This window comes from Dipodomys ordii, unplaced genomic scaffold (assembly GCF_000151885.1).
Source record: "Dipodomys ordii isolate 6190 unplaced genomic scaffold, Dord_2.0 Scaffold30, whole genome shotgun sequence".
NCBI classification, from domain to species: domain Eukaryota; kingdom Metazoa; phylum Chordata; class Mammalia; order Rodentia; family Heteromyidae; genus Dipodomys; species Dipodomys ordii.
The window spans coordinates 12,449,608-12,476,592 of record NW_012267246.1 but is presented as its reverse complement, the minus strand read 5'-3'; the positions used below and the strand labels follow the sequence as shown (position 1 = coordinate 12,476,592).

The window sequence follows — 26,985 nt, the reverse complement described above, 5'->3', positions numbered from 1 at the left end:
ATGGTAAATAATGCTGCAATAACATAGTTGTGCTGGTAGCTTTAGTGTGGTCTTGTTTGTAAATATTTGGATAAATGCCCAAAAGTGGATTGCTGGGACATAGGGGAGCTCTATGTGGAGTCTTTTGAGGAACCTCCATACTGCTTTCCAAATTGGTTGAACAAGTTTACATTCCCACCAACAATGCAGTAGGGTTCCCTTCTGCCCACATCCCCTCCAGCCTCAGTTGTTATTAGAGTTCTTGATTATATCCATTCTAACTGGGGTGAGGTGGTATCTCAATGTTGTTTTGATTTGCATTTCTTTTATGGCTAGGGAGGTTGAGCATTTCTTCATGTGTCTATGGGCCATCCTTCTTTCCTCTTCAGAGAAGTTTCTCTTTAAGTCTTTAGCCCACTTATTTATTAGGCAGTTGTTTCTTTGAGGATTTGTTGTTGGGGGATTTAAATTTTTGAGTTCCAGTATATTTTAGATATGAGACCCTTGTCCGTTGTATGGCTAGTGAAGAGCTTCTCCCAATCCGTGGCCTTTCTATTGATCTTGCTAGCTATGTCCTTTGCCATGCAGAAGCTCTGCAATTTCATGCAATCCCATTTGTCCAACCTTTCTTTGATTTGTTGTGTTTCTGGGTCTCTATTAAGAAAATTTCGGCCTGTGCCAAGGAGACCTAGGGTTTCTCCATTCCATCCTGTAATGTTTTCAGAGTGTCTGCTTTGACTCCGAGGTCTTTGATCCATTTGGAGTTGATTCTGGTGCAGGGTGATATATAAGGATCTAGATTTAGTTTTCTACAAGTAGTTAACCAATTTTGCCAGCACCATTTACTGAAGAGGCTGTCTTTCCTCCATTCTATTTTTTTAGCTCCCTTATTGAAGATTAGGTGGCTATAGGTCTGTAGGTTCATTTCTGGGTTTTCAATTCCATTGGTCCTGAGGTCTGTTCTTGTGCCAGTACCAAGCTGTTTTGATTACTATGCCTTTGTAGTAGAGTTTGAAATTTGGTATTGATATTCCTCCAGCACTGTTCTTTCTCTTATGGATCGTTTATGCTATTCGGGGTCTTTTATTGTTCCATATGAATTTTTGGATTGCCTCCTCTATTTCCTTGAAGAATGAGGTTGGAATATTGATAGGTATCGCATTGAATTTGTAGATAGCCTTGGGAAGTATTGCCATTTTCACGATGTTGATCTTTCCAATCCAGGAGCATGGGAGTTTTTGCTACTTTCTAAGTTTTGTTTTGATTTCCTTTTTCAAGTTTTTAAAGTTTTCATCATAGAGCTCCCCATATTAATTGTTAAGCAGGTATAATAGATGTATGATATGCTTTATTTATAGAACAAATTTGAGCCCATCTCTCTTTAACTTAATTCTTTTAAATGTTCTAAATAATCTACAAAACAAACTTTTGGGGGGTATGTCACTGGCTTTCTTATAATTAGCTCTATCTGGTCTCTCTTTCTCTCTCTCTCTCTCTCTCTCACACACACACACACATGCACACACACACATGCACACACACACACACACACCATATTTCAGACCTCTATGCACATTCTACACCATCATATGTCCTCAGCCCAACTTCTCTCCCTGATCATCTTCGAATACGTTCTCAAGACCCATATTTTCCAAGGAGATTTCCCAGTGTCCACCTTCCTACAAACAGAATTCACTGTTCTTCCAGGGGCTGGTGTCTCACTACTCTGATTCTAGCTATTCGGGAGGCTGAAAGTTTTGAAGCCAACCCATTCAGATAAATTTTTTCTTTTCTTTTTTTTATTATTGTGAAAATACCATACAGAGGGGTAACAATCACATGATCAAGATAATGAGTACTTTCTTATCAAGCATTGTTGCCTCTTCCATTCAGATAAATTTGAGAGACTTTTATTTCCAATTACTGTAACCAGCAAAATGCCAGAAGTAGAACTGTGGCTCAAGTGGTAGAGCTCTAGCCTGAGGGAAAAAAAGCGCAGGGGACAGTGCCCAGGCCCTGAGTGCAAGACCCAGGAAAAAGTAACATCAGTAATACTTTAAAGACCTTCTTTATCACACTGTTCATGCTCATGGTTTTGTACATGCAATCTGTGTACAAATCTGTTCACACAAGCACTCAATATGAATTGTACTTTTCAGCACATAATTCAGACATGATCACTCAGGAATTTTCCAGCCAGGAATCCATCAAGAAATTAATGAAGGTTGTGTGCTGTTGGTCCTTCCTGTTCATTGTCATTTTATCTTCCCCAAGTGACTTATCTGTCCAACCAATTCTTCCTTGTCCTTCAGCTAATTCATTTATTCCCCCAGAAGGCCTGTAAAAACACTCAGTTGTCTGATGGATATTTGATTTCTATACCATTGATCAAACAAATCCTTAATATCTTTCACAAATTTTTTAATTGTCTTCAAATTTGAGGTGATTGTTACTGATTGGACTGCTTGTTGCTTGTGGGTTTGGGCTTACTGGCTAGAGAGGCAAGTTGTCACTTGTTACTATTTAATTTTTATTTTCCTGTATTTAAAACCAGGATGTTAGAATACAACTAAGGCCACTGATAAGAATGTGCTGTTCACTGGGGTTTCATATCAGTCTTCAGCCTCTGGATTCTTCATCAGAGACTGGGGAACTCGAGGCTACAAGGGTTGTCTCCTTGCTGATATGGCCTGGATCTCTGGAGGTTTCATGCTAGGTGTTTTATGCTTTAGATATAATTTTTCAAAATGATTGTCTCTGAGGTTCTCTGGCAGTGTATTTCTATGGCAGGCATTTGCTTTCCTCAAATGAGTGCTGTAAAATCCCAGCCACGACGGTAGATTCTTAAATCTTCATCTCTCTCAGGGAAAAAAAAATGGCTGCTGGGTCTCTTCAAAATCACAATCTTCTGGGTCATTCCTCAGTTCCTCAGTTAGGTAGAGCTGAAATTTGTCCCATTAGGGCAAGACATGGGGACTTCCTGTATCCAACTTTGATGCTGCCCACTGCTGGAGCATATTGGAAAGGTGTCAGTCTCTTCTTCCCAGGATTAAGTGAATTACATGAGGGTAACAAGAACATGGTTTCCTCCACTCTCATTGTACTTTTCCTTATAATATATCTTACTCCACCTGTTCTCACTCTCCTCCACCAACCCCACACACACTCAGCACCCAGGGAATACACACACACACACACACACACACACACACACACACACACACGACACAATTTAGAGCATTATTTTGAAGCTCTTGCACCATCTACTCTTCTGTGAGCTGATACCTTTTCTTCCTTCAGTCCACAGAACTATTTCCTTCCTTAAAAACAACTTGCCTGGGGGAAAAAAACCTGCCAGCTGTTATCCTCTTCCAAAATTATCTATTTATACTTTTATTTATAAATATGCTACCATTACTTAATGCCTCTGGGCACATTTGCAAACTTAAAAAATGCAAGTAAGAAGTAAAGAAATACTTTGAAAACTGTGGTTGGTTGTTTAAAAGAGAGAACAAAGGATGTGGCCTCTGCTTCCGTTAACCTTCAGGCAGCATCTAAATATGCAGATGATCATTGTTCTGTGACCAACCCAGAAGGAATCCTAAACCAACACCATGAACTAGCTCTAAGGGGCTGATGCTTTTCCTGTGGGAAAAGAATGACATCCTGGAAGCTCAGTAACTCTAGTGCTAGAACTCAGCTCTGTGCTTCTAAGTTATTCTATATTCTGTAACACAAGCTCAGTAGCATAATAAAATAAATATATATGAATACTCAATAAATAAGCAATTGTTTGCTTAACATAAATACCCATTTACTTCCCAGCTCAATGATATTACTCCCTCTCTCTTTCTCTCTCTCCCTCTCTTCAACTCTCTCCTCACTCTCTTTTTGTCTCTCTCTGTCTGTCTCCTTCTGTCTCTCTCCCTTCTCCTTCTGTCTTTGTTTCTATTTTTCTCTCCCTCTCTCTGTCTCTCGCTGCCTGTCTCACTCTTTATGTGTCTCTCTTCCTTCCCTTTCCTTGCTTGTTTATTCTTTTTAAGTACACAAGTTTTGCTCTCTGATCAGAGTACTTGTATGTTTTGGATAATCTGTGAGATAATGGAAACACATTTGTGTCTACTAGACAGGCTTTCGGATTCAGATTTACAAATTAAAAGCTACAAAATGTGCAGTGCATTTGGAAAAGACAAATTCGGCATGAAAATCTAGATTCCTGTGAACTACAGCTGATACATTCTAAGGCATTCACTCGGTGAGTCCAGCTAACAGGATAAATATATGTCATCTCTTAGAAAATACATATATCTTTTAGGAGGAAAAAAAGTGAGTGTGTACATATATTTATCAGTAATCTTAAAGCAGGGAGGAGGTTCAACATAATTCAACAAGAATCTACCACATTGCTGGGCCCAGGGGCCAAGACCTAGCTACACGGAAGGCAGAGATTGGGAGTCCATGGCTGGAGGTCAGAGTGAGCATAAAAATTTAGGAGACTTCATCTCAATCATGGTTGAGCACAGTGGCTGGTGCCTGCCAACCTAGTGACAAGAAAAGCACAAATAGCAAGATTACAGTACAGGCCCTGCAGGCATAAAACTAAACCCTATGTTGAAAATAACCAATATGAAAAGGAACTGGCAGAGTGGCTCCTAGGGTAGAGCACTTGCTTAGCAAACACAAGGTCCTGACTTCAAATCACAATATGGTAAAAAAAATAAATAAATAAATAAATCTATTACAACTTACTCCTTAATGAGCTCTTACAATGAGGAATAAAAGAAGCAAACAATAAGATTTCTTCCTTAAAGCACTTTCAGTCCCACTAGTAGACAAATGTACAATTCTATCTACAAGTATCCGGCAGGTATATCTAGCCATGGAAGAGGAAAGTTGCAGAACACGCATAGACATTTTGAAACATATCCTCTGTGAAAACAATAGGAGACCACTTATTGATCAGAATCTAAGAACACTTTGATAGTGAACAGCTTCCTGTTGCCCTGGGACAACAGGAATAGTCTGGCGCCTAGAAAATCTAGATGTATGGTGACTCCCAGCCTCGAACCACAAGTGAGACCAAACACCATCTTCTGAGGGTTACTCCTGGGCAGAACAGCCCTAGCTAACACATTGTTATGGAGCTTATGCACCCAGGGATCTGAAGTCAAGAGGAAGGTGGAGGAGAGAGACAGCAACAGAGCCTGGAGCCATACTTTCTCTCCCCTTCCCCACTTTCTACTGATGATTTCTCTTCAAAAATTCCTAGCTCTTCCATCTGTATTGCTAGTCATGCATGATTTTTGGAGCCTGTATACCTCCTCAGCCTCTGACCTTTGACTGTCCCCACCCCAGACCAAATAGAAACAGAGCAAGATTGCCTATACTTGCCCCTCCACCAAATGTAAGAGCAAGTCGGTTCTGACTGGCTGAGATTATCACACTTAATTCATAGTTGACAAGATCACCACATTTTATTCCAACTCCTCAGACAAAAGCTTGGTAATCAGTAGCTTTGGGTATATTCTCCAACCATCATCAGCCCTAGCATCTTTTCAACAGAACAAAAGAGATGGTAGCTATGTCTAGAAGCAGGAGGATAGCTTATGGATAATGACTATTATTGCCCTCTCTTAACTCAGAAAAACCTCTCCAAAGCAGCCATCAAATATTCTAGACTATTTATAGTAGTTTACTTTCCCAGTGTACAATGTTTTAAACTAGAGGAATAAATTTCAAGTGTCTAATGTAATTCAGTGTCTATAGAATCCTCTTTTTCTTTTTTTTGTGGTACTTGATTTGAACTTGAGGCTTCAACATTTGTTAAGTTGGTACAAAACTCCAATCCTGTTTTTGAAGTTATTTTGGAGTTAGAGTCTTGCTTCCCATCTGGGCATGGACCTGGGCTGCAATTCACCTACTACTTTAGATTTCTCTTTGTTACTGATATTGCAAGCATGTGCCACCACACTCACTTTCCCTCTGCCGAGATGAAGTCTTGTGAACTTTTCTGCTGAACTGTAATTCTCCCAGTCTCAACCTTCCACCTGGCTGGATGAGACAGTATGCACCACTGTGCTCAGCTATGGATTGTGAAGGGGGTCTAATGAACTTTACTGCCTTGGCTGGCCTCAAACTGGAATCCTCCTCTTCTCAGCCTCCCAAGTTGCTAGGATTAGAGGTGTGAGTCACTGATGCCCAGGTTTGGATTCCTGTTTGTGAAAGCATATCTGTATTTCCCTTTTTTTTTTAACAAACTTATTTCACAAAGATTTATGTGAGATCACGGTTCAATACAATTGGAGATAGACAGTGATAACAATGAGAGAAACTTGAAAAATCACACCCCTGGCAATTATTCATTCATTCATGGAATCCTGTAGGAAGGCCAACACAGGGCAGATCCTGGGCATTCAGTGAGTGAGACGTGATCCCCTGGCTTTCACAGAACCATGCTATATTGAAGATGCCTTTGAAGAAGACCAATAGTTTCATCTACAAGGGAGGGTTAAAGGTCTCTCAAAGAAGATGAATCAGGAGCTATGACAGGCCTGAAGGCAAGAGTACCAGTGGAGAATTAGGGCTAAAGGAAGCTGACCCTGGTCAGGGAGAGGGGACAGCTCAGGAGAAGAGTTCCTGCTCAGAACTAGCAGAAGAAAAAGAAAAGACATTCTCATTGCAGGCTCCAACCCTGCACTACTACTTACATTAGTCATATGCTTCCATAAGTTAAGTGCAAGACAAAACTTTAATAACAATGAGAAAATCAATACACTTCTGAAGGAGTCTAAATGAGCCCCTTTTTTTTGGTTTAAGCTTCTCCATGCAGCAATGTGTATTTCATTTTCTTAACTCTCGGTGTTAATACCTGGGCAGAATACTAATTGGCAAGAGACCACTCACCAAGTGCATGGCCAGCATTAGGACCTGCTTGCTATGCATTGAGAGCAGCAGAGCACTTAATCTCCCTGACAATTCTATGATGTTGGCAACTATTTCTAATCTGCATTACAATATGAGCAAACTCAAACACAGACAGGTTAAATCACTCCTCCAAAGTCACACAGCTAGCAGACTGAGAGGACTTGGGCTTCAAATAAAGGCAATGTAGCATCCTCGTCGGAGTGCCCAACCCCTGTGTTGTATTGCCTTCATGTCAAGGTGATAAAGAACAAGTAAAGTTTCCCATGAGCAGTGCTTTCCTCTTCCAAGAAAACACAAATATACAATACCATTGAGCACTTCAATGTAAAGAGGAAAGAGAGGTGTCATTTTATGACCCTTCATTATTAACTGAAATATTTTAAACACAAGATATTTTCTGGTACTTCTCAAATTATTTGGCTATTGTCAGAGAAGCTTCAAATATATAGACATGTGTGTGTGTGTGTGTGTGTGTGTGTGTGTGTGTGTCCATATATTTGAATACGTTTTTTGTTTTGTCTTGTTTGTGCCAGTGCTAGGACTTGAATTCAGGGCTGGGTGCTCTCCTTTAGCTTTTTCAGTTGAAGCTGACACTTTACCACTTGAACCACAGCTCTACTTTTGGCTCATTGGAGATAAGAGTCTAAGCCCAGCTAGCTTTGAGCCATGATCCTCAGATCTCAGCCTCCTGAGTAGCTAGGATTACAGGCATGAGCCACCAGTGCCAGGCAGTTGAATGAATTTTGAGGAAGGGGAAGGATGAATTCTAGAATACTAGCCTCAGACCAGGCCTAGTGGGTTTCACCATGAAAGAACTTTGGTGTCCAGAAAATAAGAACCGAAAGGCAAGGAAGGAGGGAGGGAGAGATGGAATGAGGGTGGGAGGGAAGGAGAGAGGGATGGATGTTGGAGCAGAGGATTTTTCAAAGAAGTCTAGAAAGGTGATGAAAGCAAAGTCTGAGCACGTAAGATTTTTCTCTGGTGTCTAAATCATATACAACTCTCATACAAATCAAGAAATAATTGAGTATTACCTTTCTAACCCTTTGATATTTTGGAAGAACAAGGCAATCTGTTGACACGTGCAAAAGATACTCTCTATTGTATCTCAAAAGAAGTTGTGTTTGTGGAATTGTTGGGGGGAGGTTGGCATGATATCAAGGTAATTTTCCTACCTGGATTAAATTCTGTTTTAAAAAAATTATGCTGGTCCTGAGACTTGAACTCGGGGACTATATGGACTGTCCCTGGGCTCTTTTTATTCTCAAGGCTAGCACTCTACAACTTGAGCCATAGCTCCATTACCAGCTTTTTGGTGGGTAATTGGAGATAAGAACCTCACGGCTTTGAACCACAATCCTCAAATCTCATCCTCCTGAGTAGCTAGGACAAGTATGAACCATTCTTCTTGGGTGGTGAAAATCCTGTGTAGCAATTGTGGTCATGTTAATATAAACACATTGCCCAGATATAAACTTTTCTAAGCTATACATCGAACTCACCAACTTCCCACACACTAGAAAGATCTGACTCAACAACCGATACTCTGTATCTACGCTTCTGTGAATAACAACAATATTAATAAGAATGGCATCTACCTAAAATTCAAGCTGTTTTTTATATATGACTAGTTATACACATTATGGTGATTGTCTTCATTTTGGAGATAAACTGTAAGATGTTGTGACAAGATTATTGTGGATGTGTGAATTGTCCAAGGTCAAACTTGTGACAGAACAGAGTATTCCTGCCTAAGGTCAGCCTTCACAGAAAACTACAAAAATGAGTCTGACTCCATTTCTTTTCTCCCAGTTTATTTCTCCCTCAAAGGACCTTTCAGGATTATAGTTGTTCATGCCTGTAATCCTAGCCACTCAAGAGTGTGAAACATGAAGGGTTGTGTTTCAAGGCCAGCCCAGGTAGAAAACTAGCCAACAAAAAGTCAGACTGGCTCAAGTAATAGGAGCACCAGGTGTGAAGGAAAAAGCCAAGCAACAAGTGCAAGTTTAAAGCCCAGAACAAGATAGTCTTCCAGTATCAAGGAGTTTTCTCCTACCTGATCTTCTTTATTTCATTTGACAGCCAAAAAAATTACCCTACTCACAAAATTCTTGAGAATACAATGCCAAGCAAGGATGTTATAGGGTAAAATTCAATTTCAAACACTTAAAATATCTGCTCCACTAACCTTTGTAATGCTTCTGACTCTTCCTCAGATTCTCCAAAACACCAGCCTTTCTTAGTTTCCCAAGACGTTGGGTTGGTAACTGAGTTATCAATGCATTTGGCAAGCGTGATTTGCACACAGAACCAGGGCTGCTGAACCTCTTGTAATTAAGCAGGAGAACCCCACATGACCCCAAGTGTCAATCCTCAAATTACTAGGTGTGACTACTGTCAAGACTTACAACAAAGGATACCTGGTTCTACTGCTAGGAAATTCAGAAGTAGCAAATCACTTTTAAATTTGGTTTTGTTTCCTTGGTAAAAACCTCACCTGGCTGTTGAATGCATATTATTTCCCTAAGCATTGGTTTGCATGGGTGCAAGTTACCATGACAACCCACTTCAGTGTATACTACAGATACCAAGGATCTCCTGGAAAAAAAATGGATTCCAAGCTTCAAGAAAAATCAGCCTATCATATTGAGGACATTCTCTGCCTGCTAAATCCCCCTTTCCTGTCTCCCCTGCTTTGCCAATAGACCTCAGGTTCTCAGACTCACGCGGCTGAGTTTACACTATATTGAGTTGTGTAATATGTTACGTAGTGAAGATGTTTCCTTGGGCTGTATAACCCTTGTATATCTTGAAGCTTTTTCCTCTTCTCCAGAGATCAAGAGACAGAGTGGCAAGCAATCAGACCATAATACTTTGATTTCCCTGTTTTTAGGCAGCAACAAGACAATCCTGGCTACTCTCACTGTAAGTTGTTCCTCTGTTGTGAATGGGTTTATTTTCTGCTCTGAGTGTTCCTGTTTCCAACTGCTTTACATTTTAGATTGGCTCCAGACACTGCTGGTATGAACTACTGGAAGCAAAATTAAATTCAAGATTGCCTATTTTTATACAACCAGGCGCCTGTAGGGTTTGTTCCTTTTCGAGTCAACCAAAGATACTTTCATTTGTCATTGTGTACTAACCATTGTTTCCTGCCTACAAAAAGCTGAATTAAACTTTATCATCCCACCCAAAAATTCAAGAAACATGAATTCTAGATATTTTATTCATGCCAAAGGTGAGGGTATGTTCTTCTGGTAAGGAGTGTTGCTAGGGGTTCAACTGTGGATGATGCTGAAGCGAGAGACTAGGGATATGTTGGGCAGGCTATAATAAACAACTGGCTGAAACACTACTGGAAGAATGTTCCAGAAGGAGCCCTTTCAGAACCTTCTCTGAGATTCTCCAGAATCCATCTACATGTCCTTCTGTTTGCTTCTAGCCAGTGTTACCAATGAGTATTTTTCCACCATCACTGTTGCTTGGTCATGAGTTTTGCTTTCCCTGAATCCATCTGTATCCATCTAAAAAGAGAAGAGTTTGTTTTAGGTTTTGCTTTTCTCACATTAATAGTCCAGGCATTTATGGAAATGACTCCTCTCCTGCTTTTGTCATCTTGAGTTTGTCCTCAGAAGTGGTGCCAGTACCTCACTTTCCCATTTTCCTACCATCACTTCCCCAGACACAACAGTGTGTCTGCAATGATTTTCCAAATATATTCTCTAAAGAGTTGTCACAGTTCTCTCTGGGTCTCTAAACTGTAGAACTTCCCAGATAACAATCTACTTAAATCTTTACAGTGGATCCCTGTTTCCCATAGGGTATACTCCAGACTCTCCTATGCCTTCTTCCTGTTTTCCTTACTTGCTCCAAATTCAGCAAGATAGAAATGTTGGGGTTAACCACCTTTCTTCCTACTTCTAACTCTACACCTAGACTCAAGATAGACCCCCAAATCCAGGATGGTTTCCTTAGCCTTATTCTTTTCTTGCTTGTCTAACTCATCCCCAACCGCTGTAAACTCCCCAGGTTCCCTCACTGAGTATCGCCAGTCCTTTCAGCTGCATTAGTGCTTATATCGATTATTCCACTTTATTCATCGTGATAAAATTATCTCTGTGCATGTTTGCCTCCCCATTAGATCGTAATAATAGGAAATGGCTTATTCATCTTAGAATTCCATCTGTGGACTTAATGAATTCATGAAGCATGCAAATGAATCCAATAAAAGCATGGACTCAGATCCCTGCCTCTACCAATAGGGCTCCTTCAGAACCCTGGGGCTTCAGTCCATATCCTCCATCCTGAGCAGCAAATGGGTCCAAGCATGTGGGGACATTGCTTAGGTACCCATGCCTAAATAGTAAAGAGAGACATCCCCGAATTATTCCAGCATGGCCACAGGCTGCTCTAGTCCCTGTGAAACACAAACATGACCCATTCTGCCTCAGTAGGACCCCTTTTCCAGCATGGATCCTTAAAACCACAGAAGGTTCTGTGTCACTCAACCTGCTGTAAATTCTTCAGTGTCACAGGACAAAGTCCACCAAAATCCACTAGGACTCCAAGGTCTATCACATTCTGTCCTCAATATAATTTTCTAGCATTTTCTCTGTCTCTTCCTCTACACAAACCCTCTGTCTCTCCCCAGATACTACGGTAATGCTCTTTTGTTCTCAAAAAAAAACAAAAACCAACAATCCCAGGTTCTTTATCATCAGTTAAAAGTAATCCTAGCCATTCTTGAGGTCTCAGCACTGAAACTTCCATTACAGTGTGGTCCCTTCAAAGTCCTAACACACTTAGGCTTTACATGAAGTTCACATTATGTCTTAATACTTGCAGAGCTCTTCATGAAATACTCTTTATTTTGGCTGCATTTTCCAAATATAGATACCATGTCAACAATCAAATCAGAAATTCATAGAAGTTAACATCATGTATTTATATTTTTATGTTTTGTCATGACTTTAACCCTTACAAGAAAATAATAAACATTTGATAATGTTTGGACTCCATTCAGAAAAAAATTCAAATTAAGTTAAATCTTCATATATAATCTGAAATGACTTCTATTAATCTAACTTTTTCATCCAGTCAGATATTTTTCTTCTCCTTTTTTTTACTGTATATTAATTATATAAAATAACAGGTCTCACTGACATTTTCACACATGTACACAACATTCTTTGATCATATCCATCCCTATATCTTTCCTAAATCCTCCCATCACTCTTCCTCTCCTCTTTCCCATTCATGACTTTCACAATCATACTTTGTTGTAAAAATAATAGCAACTCTCTTGACATGTCAGGGAGGGAAAAACTGACCTTGTCAGATTAATAAACCAGCCAAGAAGACTATCTATGGATGAGATATTAGAGGTTGAGGATGGGGTCCAGATCTGGGCATCCACAAGCAAGAAGGTTAGGTTTTTAAAGAATGCAGCAACAGTCAACCATTTGGCAAGAAATCAGCATCAAGGAAGTCAACAAACATTCATACAGACTTATTAAAAATGCACAGGAGAAGAACAGCAATGTGGAAGTAGGCTAGAAATATGGTTAACAAGAAACAATTTGGTGTCTGGCAGAGTCCTCATTCTGCCAATGACGTTTTGGAAAATTAACCTCTCTAAACTCATTTCCTCATTTCATAGCTCATGGATCACTTCCAACTATCTGGCTTAGACATAGAGGTTGACTGGTTACAAAGATCCAAAGACTAAACTCTAATTTCTTTGACTTGAGCTATGCCCCAGCCCTCAACCCTTAACTTCTTTAAAACTCATTAAATTCTGAAATACATAAACTTAAAGCAATGGAGTACACACACATGGAGGTGAATCTCTAGATGAACAACAATACACAAGGGGCAGGAGATTAAAAGGAAGAAAAAGGAATGATTAGGAAAAAGTATAGGGGAAAGAGGATATAATTTTTGTCAACATCTAAATGGATGTCGTTTTTATCAAAAAATCAGGAATTAGGGCATACCCTTAATCCCAAAACTTAGAAGGTACAGGTAGCAAGATTACAAGACCAGCCCAGGCTGTATCCTCTTTTCCAGGCCAGCCTGAGATACACAGTGAGACTCTACCAAGTGTTAGATGGGGTACTGTGATGAAAAGCTCCTGGGACTTACAGAGCAGTGCTACCCAGGAGAACTCCGGTAGGAACGGGAGGCTTGGCACTACTCAAGAGAGGGTTGGACAGTAGCCACTGAACACCTGAAATATAGCTGTGCACCTGACAAAGTCAATTTATTTTTCTTTCTAAGTATAAATAGCCACATATGGCCAATGACACTCATACTGGACAGCATAGATGTAGAGAAGGGCAATAAACAAATAACACAGCAAGCCAACACAGAGTACAGAGCTTAAGCAAGTAAAGAATGTGGCTCTGCCTGAGTGGGTAGGGCAGGAGAGCTTGACAGGAGGCCGATGGAAAATGTGCTGAGGGGAAAAACAGAGACAGCTGGGAGCTGTAGGTCACCACAGGAGCTGGGATTTCAACTCAGGTCACTTACATTTACAATTCTAAAGATCATTAAGTGGATGCCTTGTATATACAAACCTACAAAGACATGTTTTCTCTGTGTGTCTGTGTGTGTTTACCTAACTGAGTTTGCAAGTATGGCTCTTTTGATCAGAAGAGCATCTCTTCATACTAGTATGCATTTATGTTCAAAAGGAATAAGCATTTGCACCAATATTAATTCATTTAAAAATATGCACACATATGCCTGTGTTTATGTATACTTATATATATGTATATGAATGTGCCTGTATATGTCTGTGTGTATATATGTATGTATATGTATATGTATGTTCTTGATTTTTTCTAAGTATAAAGGGAAAAAATAACCTCTTTAGTATATTGATACTTCAGAAAAATTCTGCATTAGAACTAGCCAATGCACACATGTCTAAGAATCAATACACAAAATAGCTACATGCAAAGCCCATATAATCATGCTTAGACTGTGGCAGGAATCCATTTCCAGTTTTAGAGGAAGAAACAGAATTTTTTAAGCTGAAAGGACAATCACAAACCTGACTAATAAAGAAGAAAGGCCTGTGAATAAAGATTCAAGCAGTTCAGGTTAATTACTGATCCTAGGGAAAAGAAGGTGAATTAATGATGTAAGGATGTTGAGAGGTGTCATTCCATTCCAGGGATGACATCCAGTCAGGTGCATTAACACCGAAGAGATAGAGCTAACGCCAGCAGATTAAAACTGCAGAAAATGTTATTTAAGGCTGTGAAACTCCAGACTCAGTGAGGAAAGCCGAGCAAGGTCCTTCCGCGGAGGTCTTTAAAACAGAATAGATTCTCATCGGTCTCATTTGAAAGGTTTAAGTGTGATCCTGCCTGGAGGCAAGGTGATGAACAAAATGACTTTTCAAGGTCCCAGCCAGTCCACCAAGGAGGTTGATGGTAGACCCGATTTTCTTCTGTTTACCCATCTCTTACTGCTGCACACCACCATGTGGCCACCCGAAGTAGAAATGTGAGACGATGTGAACAGAAGCCTTGGGAAATGTCAACTGTATATTCTCATGCTTTTAGAAAGTTTCCTGGTGTGGATGTGATTATACGGGTGATCCTTCTGTGATATTAATTTGGAAAATAGAAAGTGATACCTCTCTTATTTATAATAACAGATCTAATTCTCTAACTGCATTTCTGCTGTTCTGGAAGAACCAGATTTGATTCACAATACAATGAAACTATAACCTTTGAATGCATACATATATATATGCATGTATACATATGACAGATTCTGATCTTTTTACATTTCACAGATGTAGTGAGGACATAAATGAGATTTCAGTGAAGATTTTATGAAGTAGATTCAAACATAGTATTAAAGTCTTGGTATTATGCCTGCAGGGAAGCAGTAATAATTGACACACGGCTGAAGACCATATGTTAAAAATAATTTCCAGCCAGGAGCTGGTGGCTCACGTTTGTAATCCTATCTACTCAGGAAGCTGAGATCTGAGGCTCACAGTTCAAAGCCATCCTGGTCAGGAAAGTCTATGAGACTCTGATCTCCAATTAACCACCAGAAAACTAGAAGTGGCACTGTGGCTCAAAATGGTAGAGTACTAGCTTTGAGCAAAAAAGCTCAGGGACAGTGCCCAGGCCCTGAGTTCAAGCCCCACAACCAACAAAAAAATAATAATTTCCAATCTGAGGCATTAAGGCAATGTATTTCTGAGTACCTTCCCTCTGTAACTTATATAATAAATATGTCAGCAACCACTACCATATACTAATCTCTCATACCAGCTGAGTTCCATTGGATTCTACATGGACAAATCAGATGTGGCTTCATTGTCCTGTCACCTCTACTGCAAAACCACAGTGATAAATTTAGTGCAATAACCCTGGGGCCAGACCTCTGCAATGAGGCCCCTGGAGGTCACATAATCCTACTAGTCTCAGGTTCTTTATAACACAGATCTTGTTCTTTTATGTGCATGCTGGTACTGGCTTTGAGTTCAGGGCCTGAACACTGTCCCTTAGCTTTTTCACTCAAGGCTAGTACTCCACCACTTGAGCGACAGCTCCTCTTCCAACATTTTAGTGATTAATTGGAGATAAGAGTCTCATGAATTTTCCTGCCCAGCTGGCTTCAAACCTCCATCCTCAGATTTCATCCTCCTTAGTAGCTAGGATTACAAGCATGAGCCACAGCACCCAGCTGAAATGTGTTCTTGTGAGTCCAAATGAATAAATAAGATTACATGTGATTGTTAATGCACCACGTGTATGACTCCCTTGCTGGGCATTGGAGAAGAGCAGTGATTGAAACAGATGAGAAATCCTGCTCTCAGGGAACATTTTCCCCCCAACCCCATAAGGATTCAGACAATAAATGCCTGAGACTTCCTGGACCATAGCATCTCTGTCTTAACTACATACCAGTACACTAAAACAGTCATAATGTAAGCAATGCACAAATGAATGAGCTAACTGTGCCCCATTAAAACTTGACTTATGAACACGAGTGGTAAACCAGATGATCCACACACTATATTTTGTCACACACACACACACACACACACACACACACACACACACAGAGTGGTAGAAGATAGCAATAAACATCTCCAAAACCAACAAATGGTGTTAATGGTAAAAGCAACCCAGGATATGGGTGGTGGTGAAGTTCTCACCATAAAACCTCCACATCAAGGAAGCGAGCCACTGAACCACAGTGATATCAGAGGCAATAGCATGACTGGCCTTTTTTCACGAGTACCAGGATTGAGAGTGTGTCTGCAACAGCGTGAGTTAAGCAATGGTAGTAGGAAATGAGGCCAAAGAGGGGGATGCATGACTCAAGGCCATTATAAAGCACAGGGCCTTACTCCAAGAGAGTTTAAGCACAGAAGTAGCCTGCTCTGATGCAGTAATTTAAATGATACAGCTGTAGTTGCTGTGTTGAGAGTAAACAAATTGAGAGGCAGGGAGTCTAGTTTGAAAGCTGTTGTAACAATTATCTTATATTTATCTTACAATTATCTTATATTTGAGAGAAAATGCAAGAGAGAGGAGTTAATAGTGATACCAGAAGTTTTTGCCTGAATAACCATAGGACCCAGCAATGCCTGGCTGAGTATACACCCAGAGGAAATGCAATCAGTATATCAAAGGGAAATCTACATCATCATGTTTATTACAGCACAATTCACGATAGTCAATATATGAAGTCAAATTATATTTCCGCCAATGGATGAGTGGATATGTAAAGTATGGTACATATACTCTGTAGAATACCATGTAGTCATAAAAAAGATGAAATGCTGTCATCTGCCACAATGAGGATAAACCTGGAAGATATTGGGTTAAGGCAAACCAGCCAGACTCAGAAAGACAAAGACCACATGTCCTCAGTCATTTGTGGATGCTCAGAAGTTGATCGCATGGAATTAGAAAGTATAACCATGATTATCAGCAGTGGAGAGATTATCAAAGGAAGGGCTATGAGGAGGCAGAGTAGGAAGAATGTAGTCAATGACTACGAGATTATACTAAGATGAGACAAGTAAGGGAGGGTGTTCAATTGCATACTGTGGAAACGATCATCAGTAATAATGTAGTTTCAGAATAACTAAAGAAAGTGTTATATGTTTTACTCTAAAGATATGATACATGATTGGGAGTAATAGGTATCCTAATTACTGTGATTTGATCATTACATAGATATCATTACAATACTGTATCACATAAAAGTCCATAAATTTGTACATTTAGCTGTTTCCAGTCATCAGTAGCGCAGGTCAGAAGGCTGACAAGCCTAACAAACCTGAGTTCAAACCCCAGTACTGCCAAAAGAAAATAAAAACAAGTATTGATTATATACGTATGTATATATATATATATATGTGTGTGTGTGTGTGTATATATACATATATATGTATGTATACGTGCATATATAAATGTGTGTATGAATATATACATACATATGTTATATATGTATGTATATACATACATATATATGTGTATATATAGACAAATATATACAATATATACTATATATACAAAAATATACTATATATGCAATATATACATATATATACAAAAAAACAGGGATGAGGATATAGCTCAGTGCTAGAGTGTTTTTATACAAAGTCCTGGGTTCAAATTCCATACTGAAAAAACAAGGCCAAAAATCAAAGGAAACTGAATAGACAGAAAGGATGGTTAGAGATTGGAGTCTCCCTATGATCACAGGAAGTTTGCATCTATTAGCCAGTTATGCAGAGTGTCCACAAGGTAGCTTCTAGAAGATTCCAGAGATTCAGAAAGAGGTTTTGATTCAGGGTATAAATGGATGAGTTATTGGTATACATATATATATATATATATTGATATGAGATATATATATATGGTATTCAAACCTATGAAACAAGGGAGTGAGGATAAAAAGAAAGTGAGGAGATCAAAGCAGCACAAACCAGGGTGCCCCAAGGTTAGCAACCTAGCCTAATGAGAGCATCCAAGCCAAAGGCTGAAGGAGGGAGGAACCCAAAAGCTCTGAGCAATGTGGAGGCCAGCAATAGCTCTGGCTAGAAAAGGTCAATGGTTGGCTACACGAAAGCCAGGCTGGAATGAGATCAGAGAGAGCAGGACAGAGCAGTTGCTGAGAGGGGTGCACAGATTTTTTTTTCCAAAGGAAAATTTTTATTGCAAGGGTGATGCACAGAGGGATTACAGGTATATAAGCCAGCTATTAAGTAAATTTCTTTTTGAATAGTGTCATCTCTCTCAGTATTCTCTTTTGTCACTGTTTTTCTTTTTTGTACCTTTTGTCTTGTACGTAAGTTTATCTGTTCTGAGGAGGGGAAAGAGAAGCACAAAAATGGTGAGACAAAGGAAGGACTAATTCAGCAGTGATACTAGACACTGTGCTGTCTGTTTCTTAATAACAGAGGTGACTGGAGAGGGGTAAGAGAGGCTTTGTGGGTATTTTGTTTTGAATTGAAATGGGAGAAACAACAGCATTTGTGTGTACATGTTGGAAGAAAACCCAGGGAGACACTGAAAGGGAAAAGAGAAACCAGAGCATGGGAGACTTCTGTAGCAGATTCCCTGGAGAGGGCAGATGCATTCTGGTGCAAAGGCTCCTGCGTTGGGTTTACATTCCACTCTGTAAAGTTCTTAGTACAGTCTTGAAACTGACAAATAAATCACACACTAGCTTGTCCATTCAAGGGTCTGGGCTCAAATGATCTCACAGGTCTAGGTGAACAACAGAACTCCAGATGAACAAAGATAAGAGGAATCCAGTCTCCAATGACTAGCACTTGGCTTAGTGGCCAGATGGTAAACCAAGGCCTAGATGGAGACTGGGAAGAATTAGGAGTTATGTTCTCATCTGATCCACATGGTGAGTCTGCCAGAGTTGGCTCCTCCTAGGTATTCAATGAGCTGATTAGATAGATATCTTTGTCCTCCACCAATCCATTCTGATGGCAAAACCCCTGCCTGTTGCCCTATCCACACCCACATACCATAATGATACCATGATTTTCCATATATTTCCACTACTGGCTGGTTCCTGAAGGCCAACCAGAGCAAAGCTATGATTGGAACCTGACAAAGGTGGGTGGTAAAGTATAGCTGCTAGTCTCACTGGGAAGGAAATGAATTGGACTACCTACAGCCTAATTTGTGTTCTTGACATGAACCCAACCACTTGAAGGGCATGAAAAGAAACAGGTCACACTTATAAAACTATGCCTGAGCAAATCTAGAACTTGGGGATTTACTTCAAGTATTTGTTATTTAATGTCAGCATCCATTCAACTCTGATAATAATGGTACTTCCCCGAGGAAGTGGCAAGTCATGAATTCAATGATTCTTATTTTACTGATTTCAGTAATAGTTTGGAGCTCTGTTCCTTCATTGGGGGTGGGGAGAGTGCACAGGTGTAAGAAAATCCCACAGAAATACCGTATCCAGCTTGACAACGCATCATTACAGAAAAAGTCATTTGAAAAACATTAATAAAAATGCTAAGACTTCTAATTTTGTAATAGAGAACTTGGAACCAAATCACCAAGAGTAGTTTTTAAACGTGCAAGAAAGCCTTAGAAATTCAGTGTAGAGATCTCTACCTTTTCTTCTCAGGATTTTTCTAATCCAAATAAAAGAACTGCTAACATTATAGAAATTCCACTTAGCTTTTACTTGACCCCAGACACTGCATCTGTGTTCTAGGAATACCTCTTACAGTGTTTGCATGTTTCAAACTGTAAACTCTGCTCGATAATTTCAGTAAAATATATTATGTTATTCTTACAAAGAAGACAGTAAATCAAAATCCATCTTACTATTAATGGACAATTATACCACTTCCCTTGACTTACTGGCCAACCTAACAGTTTGCTTATTTTAGAATTAGGTAAACTACCTCAAATCCAACTCACCATGTAGTAATTATAAATAGGGTTTTATTGGCCCACATGTGTATTTATTTCCTCTATCTTCTTCCACAAAGCAAATTTAAATGCTTGTGAGACCTCATGGTCTATAAAACTTACAATGTTTACTCTCTGACCCTCTGTAAACAGTATTTGCCCACCCCTACTTTAGCTAACAGCTGATACCTTTGTTACATAATGTTTGCTGAGCCGCATTTATATGGTGGCAATAATGAAATAACTAGATTAAATGACTTTATGAAAAGAACCAGATTACAGACCAAGTAATCAAGTAAGAGTACTCACTTCCTGTAAAAAACAATATTGCTCTCCCTGGGAAGATTTTTCACATTTTCCATTGATTTCTTAGATTTCCAATTCTTCAAATGAATTTCTCTTAGATAATAAGACACCTACAAGTTTCTGAAGTTGTCATAAGAGCATTTTTCCAAGTGCTTCTATCAAATGCAAACATTTGAAATACACTTTTGCCCTTCTAAAGTCTATGCATTTTCTATCTCATTTCTGCTCCATACATATTCACACAACATACAAACGTCCCTGCCTACGTTATCACTGTCGCCTTGGGAAAGTGTGGAAGGGCTCTCAGGAGACAGCCTTTCAGTTATTGTCATTTATTTCAATGCTAGTGTGTCGCTTTTATCCAATGCTACATTGTATGAAGAAACTACCGAGTTTTCTTCCATGTTGCTATTTATTTCCACTGCTAATTTGTAGAGCCCTCATTTTTGCCCATCCTGAGCTAGAATCTAAACATTTTAATTTCTTTGAACAACAGAGTGGTCTAGTCAGTTGATAGAGTCAATGCTTCAAACAACCTATATTTAGGGAAGGAACATTTCTATTCAATTTACAAGAAACAACACGTGTCTGCAGGCAACGATAAGAAAAACACGCAGGGGTACACAGTGATAGCTCTACTTAAATAAATAAACTTTCGGTACTAGTGATTAGGTACACAGGATTATTATATGTTTAATTGGCTAACGTGACAATTTGGAATTACTTCTAGTCACATTTAATTGGATTTGGAATCTCTGGAGAAAAGAAATAGAGAAGCCTAGCAAAGAAACAGTCATAAAAGTAAACTGTTTTCTCCAAAGGGTACTAAGTAATGAATTAATATCCATTCCACAATAGTTTTTAATATCCCCTCTGCTTAATAAGACCAATGTGGTGATTGTACACACTCGATAATAAAACTAATTCAATTAGGCACCAAGATTTGGGGGAAGGGATTTTTTTGCTGAAATGGAGATTTGGGTGTTTGTGTGTGTGTGTGTGTGTGTGTGTGTGTGTGTGTGTGTGTGTGTTTCAATTCTAAGAAGGCTAATTTAACCAGATGTGGATAATCTTTAACTCAGGTAAAAGCCTGAGATTTGATTAAATACTTATGGAATACTGCTAGTTATTTGTCCTAAAGTCTATGAAATCTGTATCATATTACAAATGCTGTGACATTTCCCATAAAGCCATCAGAACAAAGCATCCCCTCCTAGCCTTTAAATATTCTTACCCAGAATAAATGAAAAACAGAAAGAAAGCCCTCTAAAAGACAAAGGACTTGTTCCTTCTCTTCCATAGTTTTAGTTTAGCTACCAAAAAAGAGGTAAGGTGCGTTCTAACTTCTTTAACGGGCTTTCACGTTTTGCTTCATTTTCATCAAGTTAAATCTATACACTACAAAACTCTCTTTGTCCATATTTGTACCTGCTGCATGATCTGCTTTACCCCTGCCCTGTAAATTCAGTCTTTAAAAAAAGAAATCTGTCCTTGTCTCTAGGAGTGCCATGGTGGCTGACTACATGTTTTGGCTGGGTGGAGGAAGTGAGCGGTACGTAAGCAAGCTCATCAAGCTGTATTGGCAGGTAAAAAAAAAAAATTGATGTCCCACCTAGAGAAAAGAAGCCTCCCCCTCCTCATTTTCAGAACCAAAATGAAGGATTGGTGCTTAAAAGACTGCTGAAAAAGGGAGGTGTAGGCATATCAATCACAGGGCCACTACCAAGTAGTAATAATGTATTTATAATGAAGTAGATTTTTCTGAGATTTAATCTTAAGGGCAAAATCCAAGGTTGTTAACCTGTAGGCCATACTTCAGTTTTACAACCCAATATAAATTTTAGACATCTCTGGAACTCTTTATCCAGGCATACTGCTCTAAGAACATGATCCTTTAAAATATGAACATTATGTCAGGTATAGTGGTGCATGACTGAAATCCCAGTATCATGGAGCAGAGGCAGAAGGATCACATGCCTGAGTCCAGCATGAGTTGCAGAGGGAGTTCCTGAGTCCAACCTGGGCCACAAAGTGAGTTCCAGGCCAGCTTGGGTTGCCTAGCTACCATAGCATGACCCTGTCCCAAAAAGCAAAGTAAATGGAGGGTTATTTCCATAGTTTCTTTTTTCCTGTGGCCTGTTAGTAATATTAACACGTAGCAGGCCCTGATTTCAAGCCTTACAATCAAAACTGTTAAAAAAATAAAACAAAACAAAATAAAAGAGAGAAAGAGAGGGAAGTAATATCAACACATAGTGGACAATAATGGAAAAATCAGATGTATTTGTTGGGTGAAGTTACTATTTGGAATACAGCAAAGGAAAATCTTTCTCATTATTCAAAATGGCAGCAAACAACAATATCAAAGATCAATTAGATGCCAAGACAAAAGCTATAAACTTCTTAGAATTATAAGCCCAACCTAAATTTATGAATCCATTCCTATGCACAGTATACAAATCTGTTTTTGCCCTCCCTTGTTCATAATCTATAAACGTCTGTTGAGACATATTTAAAACAAAGACTTCTCTTGCTCAACCCCCCACCACACACACACAAACTAACATCCAATTACTAATTACTAACCAACTTTCCTCATTAAAAGTAAATTTGCATCCCTAGAGAATTTCTACTTGGTGATTCCAGGTAGAGTTACGTAGACCAAGGGAAAACTCATCTCCAAATGCAATTTTTTTCTAATATTTGAAAATTCAACTATGTATGTCAACATTTTCTCCTCCACAGCTTTTCCTCTCTTGGGATTTTCTTGTTTTTCTATGGTTTTCATTTTATATGAATCTTTTAAACCAACTAAAAAAAAGAGCTAATAAATTACTAATAAGAAAATATAGCTGACAGACTTCTGAATTTCCTTATTTTTCCTACATATACATTATTGCCTCTTGGCTTCAAGGTTTCTGTCCATATATCATAAATTATCTTTAGTAGCTGTTAAATATTTGGTTAACCCTATAAAATTCTTAGCAATTTATATGGTCCTGTCCGAATACTTGGGACCCAACTTAGCAACTATTTTTAAAAATAAAGATTCTATACTTGAAATTTGTGACTATTTTTAAAGTTGATCTTCAGACAGACAACATTTTAACCTATAATAAATTATTCATCTACCAATCATTTTAAGACCCTCTTAAGGGAACCTGTAGCACACAAACTGAGGTGATTGCTTTGTAGCATGTAATCCAACACTTGTAAAGAATTATAGGTATGCAAAGTCAGTCAACAGTATGAACTGCAGATATGCAAAACAAATTAATTAATTAATTAAAGAATTCCAGAGACATCTTAAAAGAAGCAGAAAGGAGTTGTTGCTCATCAATATTTAGCAAGCCCACTATACGGAGGTTCTCAACAAATATTTGGCTTAAGTTATTCATTCATTAAACAGACACAGATATGGTATCTGCTCTGTGCTCTACACTGAAACTACAGAAAAATCCCATTCAGTATTGGCATTATCTAAAACAAATTAAGAACTTGAAACTTACATAAATGAAAATGTTTTGCATTTCCTTTAGCTTTCAAAGAACATTAATATTCCTCTGTTATTTACTTCAACCCAGAAAAAAATAATCTCCACTTACCAATACATGCATATAAAAAGGAACACAGCAAATTCTTCACCATTCTGTATTAATGAATGGTAAGAAAAGCCTAGTTCTTTTGTGGTTTGTTCTTTTTCTCAGTTAATTGGAAGAAACTGATATGGTGAAAAGAGTTCCTGTTTGGCAGTTAAGTCAGATTCAGTGTAAGTTCCAACACCAACTAGCAATAAAACCTCAGGCAAATTAGTCTCTAGCTCAAATTATAGAAACTTCACCTAGAAAGCAAAGGATAACTAGTCATAAAGTGTTGGAGAAAATCTTTTCTTAAAGCCCATTGTAATACTAAAACCACATCCAAACACATCCAGACTCATATTAACACTATTTTAATATTATTTTTGTACTAAACCACATCCAAACTTTTAGACTCATGAAAGTAATATCAGAAGTTTTAAGGGAAAAAAAGCAACATAATTAGAAGTTGCATTCTGCAAGATAATCTTCATATACTAAAACATTCTATCTAGCCAACACCAGCACACCATACCATTCTTCTGCCACTAACCAGTTCCTCCTTGGTCTCCACTCAGATGTGTAATCTGCGGTCTCAATTCTTGTTCTTCCCTGAATCAGAAAGGGGATTTTGGACCTTGCCAGGGAGTGGCCAGTCTGTGCCTTCTCTAAAGACAGTCCTGCTATCCAAGTCCACTCTGCAATTGCACGGATCAGTAAAAGAATGCTTCCCACACATTTGTATTAATAATTCTAGATATCCATGAAGACCAAAGTCAGCCACTGTTTATAAGTCTTTTGTAAGATAAAAAAGCTACTATCTACCAGGAGTTCCCAATTTAAAATGGTCTGATGGACAACTTTTTGGCTTTATGGTTGTAGAGAACTATATCCATACAACCACCATTTTTCACAGTCAGCCCAGCATTCAGTAAGTTACATGACCTAGTCACTACTTTATTATAAAATAGATTTGGATTAGAGGATTTTTCCCAACTGTAGGCTAATATACGCATTCTGAGTACATCTAAGGTAGGCTAAACTAAGCAGCAAAGTGTGATGAGTTAGGTGTATTAAATTCATTTCCAACTCACAAAGGGTTGATTATTTATTATTATTCCCCTATAAGTCAAGAATCAACTGTTATTTTTCTCTTTTGAGCATATAAAATCCCTACCTTTCCAGTTGGTTAAAGTCTTAAACCAGACAGCGTGCTCTCTGTTTACTCTATACATTGCTGACTTACGAATGCAAAAGAAACAATCTGTGCTTTGGGGACTTTAAGCACACCTTTCGATTGTACTCAGAATGATTTTCACATCACCAACCCAGAAAAAAATAGATATAAAGCTCTATACTCTATGACAGCTCACTCTGGGATATATCACTCTGCACAAAAGTGTTTGCACATGTTACTGTATAATAGCATCACCTCTGCAGAGCTAGAGGGTTGGAAATAAGTCATGATGACGGTGCTGGTACACACTGCCTCTGCACCTTGCAACCTGTCTTCCGTGATCATCTGTCCTCAAGGAAAACACCCGGAGACCTCAACACAACTCTGAACTTATTTGCCAAATGGAAAGTGCCTCGTCAGGCTGAGAATTAGCTACTTTGAAGCAGCAGCCGCTGTACTGATCCTGAAGTAGGAGCACTGCAGGAAAAACTTTATGTCCAATTCCAAACTCTTGTCCACCTCCCAAGTACCCAGGGCCTTCCATGTAGGATTGAGATGGAAGATACTATGGAAACAAGTCAACAAACGTTCCTTTTCTTCCACTTTCCTTTCCTGTCCTGTTGTGCGTGCACTTTCAGCCAGATTGTCAGCGATGGAGTTTGTCTTGTAGATGGCTTCATCTTCTGCAATGTGAGTACAAAGGCAGCCCTACTCTGCACCACTCACCAAAGCGGAGGAAGACGAGAACAACCGATGTTGTTGCAGAACTTCGACATCACAAATGCAGAAACACCACTCCAAAGGAACAGGCTGCCTCATCAGCTTGTTCCTTGCCTAATTATTCTTTTTTTCTCTTGATTTAAAAAATCAATCTTCAACCTTTAGACCTTCAATTTGCAACCTCAGATCCCTCTGAGAATCTGATTCCATTTACAAGTATCCGCCTAGAACAATACTAAATGAACACACACAGGCACACACGAGTGTGCGTACTGTTTGACTTGTTACATCACAAACGGATCTCCATGTGGTCAGAACAGCAAAGCCACAGAATTGTAGCTTTCTCACTACTGTGAAAACAGTTGTGATTTTTCTAGTCTAAGAAATAGAAATCTTTGACATCACATCAGTTTCAGTGTTTCATTTTAACGGCAATCAGAGGTAAAATTCGGAATCACAAACTCTCTGATCGCAAAACAGTCAGTATTCCTGTTCACTCACAGGATCTTCCATGGAGAAGCACTCCCCAAGAAATACTAAATTTTTCTGCTTGGATTTGTGTCACATCTTTGCCTTTCCTTGAGTCGATGATATCATCTTTGTTGGGGCTAGATCACGAAGACTGTCTGTGTCAGCCATTTGCTCCAATTTTAACCTTGACAGTGTGACTTTTATCACAGGTAAGAGGTTTTCCAGGTGTCTGTACATTTTCTCCCTGGAAATTCAAAATCTGTCAATCTCACCTAAAGCTGTTACTTATATTGTAATCATAGCAATTCAGGAGGCTAAGATCAGAGGCAAGAAAGTTCATGAGACTCATTTTCAATGAACCAGCCTTGAACAGAAAAACCAAACACTAGTGCAAGGACCTGAGTTCAAGCTCCAATACCAGCACCAAAAAATAAGTCAATTTCAAATTGCATGGTGGAAATTTTTCACGTTATTTGACCCAGTATGTTTAAATTTCCTCTGTGACAAAAAATTTAAAGAAAGAAAAGAGCTTATGTTTTTCAGCAGCTCTGCAATTATAACTTCAGCATCTTTAATACAATAATCTGCTTTACCTATATGTACAAAGATCAACCATCACAAAACAAACCCTGCATTGAACTTCTCCTAAATCCAATTGTTCTAAGAAGAGATTTTCTCTTCCCTTAAAAAAAAATGAGGAAAAAAATTAACCAAATTAAATCACTTCTAAACCTCTCTTTTGACTTGCCAACCTCTCTAATAAGAAATTCTGGAGGGCTCTTGTATCTGCACAAAGAACTCCTGAAAAGGCACTGATTGGAACTGTTGGCTCCAAAGAAGCAAGCTGAAGGCGTTCACAGCCAGAGAGAGAGCTCTTTGGGGATTGTTG

The 26,985-nt window shown here is 38.9% G+C and overlaps 1 protein-coding gene across 1 annotated transcript in view; it reads left to right on the top strand.

Annotated features, from left to right (window-relative positions):
• The window catches only part of Spata16 (spermatogenesis associated 16), a 198,799-nt gene that overhangs the window by 105,516 nt on the left and 66,298 nt on the right, over positions 1–26,985 (top strand). The window contains exon 4 of the mRNA XM_013016206.1: positions 21,652–21,736. Coding sequence (XP_012871660.1) covers positions 21,652–21,736 — 85 coding nt within the window. The remainder of the gene's footprint in view (positions 1–21,651; positions 21,737–26,985) is intronic.